Source organism: Camelina sativa, chromosome 19, assembly GCF_000633955.1.
Source record: "Camelina sativa cultivar DH55 chromosome 19, Cs, whole genome shotgun sequence".
Classification (NCBI taxonomy): domain Eukaryota; kingdom Viridiplantae; phylum Streptophyta; class Magnoliopsida; order Brassicales; family Brassicaceae; genus Camelina; species Camelina sativa.
This window is the reverse complement of record NC_025703.1, coordinates 16,469,544-16,476,569: the sequence shown is the minus strand read 5'-3', so window position 1 is coordinate 16,476,569 and position 7,026 is coordinate 16,469,544. Positions and strand designations below refer to the sequence as shown.

The 7,026-nt window shown below is 37.3% G+C and overlaps 1 protein-coding gene across 1 annotated transcript in view; it reads left to right on the top strand.

Annotated features, from left to right (window-relative positions):
* The window catches only part of LOC104767890, a 6,907-nt gene continuing 3,667 nt past the window's right edge, over positions 3,787-7,026 (top strand). The window contains exons 1-5 of the mRNA XM_010491857.1: positions 3,787-3,927; positions 3,994-4,416; positions 4,604-5,078; positions 5,174-5,410; positions 5,518-6,873. Coding sequence (XP_010490159.1) covers positions 3,787-3,927; positions 3,994-4,416; positions 4,604-5,078; positions 5,174-5,410; positions 5,518-6,873 — 2,632 coding nt within the window. The remainder of the gene's footprint in view (positions 3,928-3,993; positions 4,417-4,603; positions 5,079-5,173; positions 5,411-5,517; positions 6,874-7,026) is intronic.

Here is a 7,026-nt window from a genome sequence, read left to right as displayed (position 1 = left end):
AATCTAAAAATATCCTACTATATTAATTGAGGAATACAAATATGAAACTAACCTTAAAATGTGTAAAAATTAACATTCAATTGCCATTAGAATAACTTAACTAAGAGTAATTAATTAATTTTTGTTTTTTGTCAACAAAGAAATCAGCTCAAGCGAGCCAATTTGTGGGTAAATTGTTTACAAACAAAATAGGATACGGAGAAGAACGCGCTCGGCGTGCCAAAGAATCCGCTCGTACATTAGCATTTCTAGAAACCTGAACTAAAGAAAAAGAAGAAAACTCCTCCCTGTCAATCTTAATATCATCTAGGTATGTTGCAAAGACTGACCAATCCTGAGGCGAAGACACCATCTTCACCAAGTCGGAGCAGTCCGTGTAAAAAACCACCTCCCGGAAGTCATGTCCAATCATACATCGCATCGCCCAGATGAAAGCTTCAACTTCGGCATGTAGCGGAGACAGACTATGTCGGTAATTGGTAGCGCAGTGAATCGGAGAGGACCCGTGTGAAGAAGTACAAACCCATCCTGCTCCTGCAAAAGCATCAGTTGCTTTCCAAGAGCCATCCATAAAGCATCGGTATCCCGAAAAAACCGATGGAAGGGAATCATTAAATCCCCGAATCCAAGACAGCGGAACACTAGGGGAGGAGGGAAGCTCGTCCGACTCTGCCTCCACCTGTGCCTGCTTCCAAGTCTGCGCTTCAACGATAGCCATCCGGACAACCTCATCTGGTCGTTCGACCTAATTCTCGGAAACCCGAGCATTCCGTGCTTTCCAGATATACCACATTATCTAAGGAAAAGCTGCGACCTGTGAACCCGGATTTGTAGGGCCCAAAAAGTGGTCCACATTAGCATATACAGATTCCATAAGAAAAAGATGTGGTCCCACCGGAACATGTGCTAGAGCCCAGGCCTGACGAGCCGGTGGACAGAGGAAAATGGTATGATTGATATTTTCCACAACTGCCCCACACCATGTACAGTCTAACTCACAATCCACCCCTCGTCGTCTCAAAGTAGCCGATACCGAAATACAGCCCGTCAAAACTTGCCACATAAAATGTTGTAATTTTGGTGGACATGGAATCCGCCAAAACTTAGCAAGGAGAGAAGTAATATGTGGACCATGCCCCGGAGCCTGAAAGGTGTTCGGGATCCCGGAACGCTCCACCTCATACCCTGATTTAACCGTATATTTTCCATGTTTAGTAAAATGCCAACCTAAGTAATCTACCATCGAGCAAGTACTTAAGGGCAAAGCCTCTATCAAAGCTGCGTCCGCGGGATCAAAATACTTAAGGAGCAAATCCCTACGCCAAGTATTCGTTTGACGATTGATCAAAAAAGTCAATCGAAGGTCTGGATCTTGAAAAGGACCGTTGCTTAAAGCTGGTTTCGGGAATTGAGCTGGAATCCAGAGATCATGCCAAATAGAAATAGAGTCCCCAGAGCCAACCCATTTTATAAGCCTTTTAATTAATTAATTAATTAAAAATAAAAACGCTGACAGATCAAATATAAAAAAATTTAGAAAAGTAAAGAAATCTATTCAAATCAAAACTAATTTGTACTTGAAAAAAAAATAACTGCTAAGATTTTTACAAAAATACGGATAATTTTTTTCAAGTAGAGTCATACCATTGATTTTAAATAATTATAAGTTAAAAAAATATATTTTCTCTCTCTAATAAATTATGGACGAAATTTAAAAAATATATATTTAAAAAAATATAAACAAATCAGAATTTCAAAAATTAATATTTTATATCCGAGTAGTCAATATAATTATTTTTAATAACTAGATTTCGAAGATTTTGTTAAAATTTCAAATTATGATTCTCCTATCATCTTTATTTTATTTTATTTACAAATTGTTTGGAATTTTCATATAATAATAATGATTAATAAAATGCATATTTTTTCTGGATATGTTGTGATTTGAATTTTTAAAAACAAAGATATATTACTCGATCTACGAAAATAAAATGTGTGTTTTAATTTTCACATTAGCGGGTTGGTAAAACTAAATTTATATAGCTGATAAATTAATAATTTTTATTTGTTCATAATTATAATATTAAAATTACTACTTGATATTTCACAAAATAATGATGCAAATACAACAAACAAACAATATAAAACTTTAATATACATCTAAAATAAAATATTATAATATTCTAAAATAATTAGTATTCAAAAAAACATATATTTATTTACAGACCAATTAAAAATAAATATTTTTTTAAACAAAATATTTTTTTTTATAAAAAATATAACAATAACTTTTATTATTCTATTATAATTTTTTTAAATGTTGATCCGTGCTTTAAGCACAGGATATTTCCTAGTTATATTTGTATAAAAGAGAGCAAAATTGAAAATGACGAAAAAAAGTTTTTTTACAAAAAGATATCTAGGAAAGGGCATTAAGAACAATTTTTCTATAATCTATATATACATTTTTGGAGATATTTAGCAATTAAATCCTGGAGTTAAAACCTATTTACAATCATGCCATTGACATTAATAATTAATTAAAAAAAAAACAAATTAATTCTACTACCTATATATTCGATTTTTAATTTATAGAAACTAAGTGTTTTAAAAGATAACAAACATAATTGCAAATGTCATTAGTTTTGGTGTAATTGTTCTACATAAAAAGTGACCTTTAGCCTCACATACTATTTTTACTTTCACAGGTTTTGTATGATGAGTTTTTGCGGATTAAAAATCTTTGAACATGTTGCGTGACCTGCCTAGCATGGCGGATTTGGACTATAGAACCAACACTAAAAGTATTAGTTTATTTCATATACTATATATTTGTAATCACAGTTTGGAAAAAGTAACTTATAAATTATTTAGTATATGAACTACAAAATATTAACCATACTATAACACATTTTTAATATTCCAAAAAAAAAAAATGTATACACATAAAAATATATACTAACATACCATATAGGCATATACCTCTGTTTAATTCTAGAAAACAAAACTAAGTATTTTAAAATTTTATATTCTATCTAATAATAAATTTTATGTAATTATGTTTTAAATTGTATAAAACGTAAGAAGAAAAAAAAATTCTTTACAAAATTATAAATTAGTTAGACCAAAGTTAATTAATTAGGAATCTGAAAACTAAATAAATAAAAAATTATTATTTAAAATACTATAATTTATATTTTAGTCACGCGGGTGAAAACTTAGTTGTACATGTTTTTTTGGCTTATAAAAGAATATCATGTTAAAAACAAGGAATAAATAATTAAATATCACTTTCCATTTTGTTTTTGTTTTTTTTAATTTTTTTGTTTGAAGATGTATGAACGTAACCAATCTATAAGGAGAACATACATACTTGCTTGATCAAAGATCAGTTCGGGTGATAATAATAAGTAAATGCTTTCTTCGAGAGTTTCTTTTTGGACAAAGTTAAGACTTCTAACACAACGAGAAAAACAATGCCCTTCTTGGCGTGAGACAATATACTGGATGCGTTCACAGTTTTTGTAAGAGTCTTCAATATATGAAATTTCGATTAACAAGAAGGGCGATGGCTAGGGTTCTGCTACGGTGCACTGGCGGCGATCTCATCTTCCTACATTAGCATCCCTAGATTTCTCTCAGCATTTGTTTAGCTCATTTGCTGTTCATTAAGCTCTTGTGGCTTCGGTATCTCGTTACTAATCTTCAGATCTAGTTATCCAACTCCCTTTAAATTCAGATCTGTGTTGGTTGTGAGGAGGCGTCCAAATTTGAGAGATAGCAGCCATGAATAGACCAAGGAAGAAGAAGGAGCCGACTCTCATGGATGAACTAAGAGAACGAAATCTGCTAAGCGAAGGTGAAGTGGTGGAAATCCCAGATCTACAGAATAATGATTTGATAGAGGAAAATTCAATGAGCGTCATAGTTCGCTGTTTGAATCATGTGGTTCATAAGGTTGGTGGATTAGTTAAAGCGCTGCCTGCTATCTAGGGTTTGGATGACAGAGTAAGGGGGAGAGGAGTGGGTGATAATCGGGTCCAGTTTATCTTTGAAACGGAAGGTGATCTCTATCATGTCTTATACAGAGGCCCGTGGTTCGTAAATGGTTGGATAGTCTCGCTTGATCAATGGAAACCTAATCCAGGACCAGATTTTCTTAACAAAATCCTATTTTGGGTTCGTATAAGGAACATCCCCATTCATCTCTTAAAGAAGCAGGCAGTGGAGATTATCATTGAGCCTCGGGGTAAGGTTGTAGCGGTTGAGCTTCATGCAAAAAACTCAAACTCTCTGGAGTATGTGAGAGCTAGAGCTTGGTATAAGGCAGATGAACCGCTTGAGTTTGTAAAGAATGCAAGGTTCTCAACAGGAGAAGTGGTTAAAGTGGAGATTGAATATGAAAAACTTCTTAAGGTTTGCTTCCTGTGTATGAGGCTCACCCATGATCAGTCAAACTGCCCTATGCTATTGACTCAGAAATCAACTCAAAGGAAGGGAAACAGAAAAGCTCAATCTAATGATTCTCGGAGTCTTAAGGGCAAAGGGAAAGAGGTCCATACAGTGGATAACGAGGATGTACACTCTGACCCCCCCTATTAAGAAAGCGAAGGATAGACTGCAAAGGCCTGGTGGAAGGGAGCAAAGGAAACAACCTTGGGCTATTCAGGAGTGGCGCCCAAAAGGAATAACAATTCATCAGGATAGGGCTGAGGAAGGTAGTGCGAAGGGAGAAGGTGCGAAGAGCTCTAGTGAATCTATCTGTTCTCCTTCAAAGAAAAGGCGCCTGAGCAACAATGGGGAAAGAAAATCAAAAAAGGCAAAAACTGGTGATTCTCCTTCTGTCTTTGAAAGACTGGGTAACAGTGGTGAACGAGTACAGAAATCAAGTAGGGAAGGGTCATTAGGAGGTAAGAACAAGAGCTCTCCGACTGTCTTTGATAGACTAGGCACTCAAGCGGCTAGTTCAAGTCCTAAGTCAGGAGCGTCTGCTTCGTTTTCCTCTCACTCTGCTCAAGTAGCAGCTCATTTACTGAATCATTCTGCACAAGTGGCAGCTAAGTCTCCTATTGGAGCAAGTTTGAAAGAAGGGTTGATGTTTAATTCCAACCCTTCGAAGTCAATATGAGAATATTGAGCTGGAACTGTCAGGGGGTGGGGAATACCCCTACAGTTCGACATCTAAGGGAAATACGAGGTCGGTATTTCCCTGAGATAACATTCCTCTGTGAGACCAAAAATAAAAGAGATTACTTGGAGAATGTTCTACATCATTTAGGTTATTTTGATATACGTACGGTGGAGCCAGTTGGTAAAAGTGGGGGATTGGCTTTGATGTGGAGAGAGTCTGTCTCGGTTAAGGTTTTGCAGGCGGATAATCGAATGATAGATGCTCTTATCAATTGGCAAGGTAAAGTGAGAGAGGCAAGTTATGGGAAAGACTTTCTCGTATTGGAGTAAGCAGAAGAGGCCCTTGGATGCTAACAGGGGACTTTAATGAACTGGTGGATCCCTCAGAGAAGATTGGTGGACCATTAAGAAAAGATGCGACATGTGCTGAATTCAGACAGATGCTCTCAGTCTATGGCATGTGGGACATAAAGCACACTGTTTATCAGTTTTCTTGGTATGGGAACAGAAATGATGAATTGGTCCAATGTAGGCTCGACAGGACAGTAGCTAATCAGCTTTGGATGGAGCTATTTCCTTCGGCCCAAGCAGAGTATCTCCAGAAGGTGAGTTCTGATCATAGTCCCCTAATAACAAGCCTATTGGGTGAGCAAAGAAAGAAGTGGGCTACCTTTAGGTATGATCAGCGATGGATAGCGAGAGAGGGCTTTAAAGAGCTTATCTCTAACTTCTGGAGAAAGGAGGGTGTGGTTTCCCATGGCTCTATGATGAGTAGGATTGCTGCCTGTCGAAAGGAAATCTCCAGATGGAAGAGGGATAATCAGCCTAGTTCAGCAAGAAGAATCCAAGCACTTCATCATCAAATCGATCTCGCTACTAGGCAGAACCCCTTTAGTAGACAGGAGCTCCTTAAGCTTAAGAATGAGTTGAAGATAGAGTATCGCCATGAGGAGACTTATTGGAAGGATAAGAGCCGGCTGACTTGGCTTAACAATGGTGATAAAAACACGAAATTTTTTCACGCTGCAACCAAGAACAAAAGAGCCCAAAACAGGATTCAGAGGCTTGTGGACGATGAGGGTAAGGCGTGGTTTGGGGATAATGATCTGGGTAGATTGGCAGAAAACTACTTTAAACTGTTATTTACCTCTGAGGACGTGGGCCATAAGGTTACAGATAAACTGGGTGAAGGTAATAAAGTGTCTCCGGTGGAGAACGCTCAACTCTTGAAGGAAGTAACCTTAGAGGAAGTCAAGCATGCGGTCTTTGCTATGAATCCGAGTAAAAGTCCTGGACCGGATGGTATGACAGGTCACTTTTATCAGCAGAACTGGGATGTTTTGGGAGAGCACTTGTTGATGATGGTTCAAGGCTTCTTCCACTCAGGCAGTTTGGATAGAGATATGAACAAGACTAATATTTGTCTGATCCCAAAGAAGATAAAGGCAGAGCGACTGACTGACTTTCGGCCAATCAGCCTTAGCAACGTAGTGTATAAAATTATTGCTAAGGTGATGGCTAATCGGCTTAAGAAGGTGTTGCCTGGAGTAGTGTCTGAAACTCAGGCGGCTTTCATCAAAGGGAGATTGATCACCGACAACATTCTCGTGGCACATGAGCTTCTTCATGCTTTGGATTCACCAAATAAATGCTCTGAGGATTCCTTAGCAATCAAGACCGATATTTCTAAAGCGTTCGATAGAGTAGAATGGTCGTTTCTACAGGATGCATTGAAGTTGCTAGGTTTCTCGGAGAGATGGATAAGGTTAATCATGACCTGTGTGAGAACAGTAAACTACCAGGTGTTAATCAATGGATCCCCATTTGGGGAAATCACTCCCACCAGGGGTTTGAGACAAGGAGACCCTTTGTCTCCTTATCTATTTGTTCTGTGTT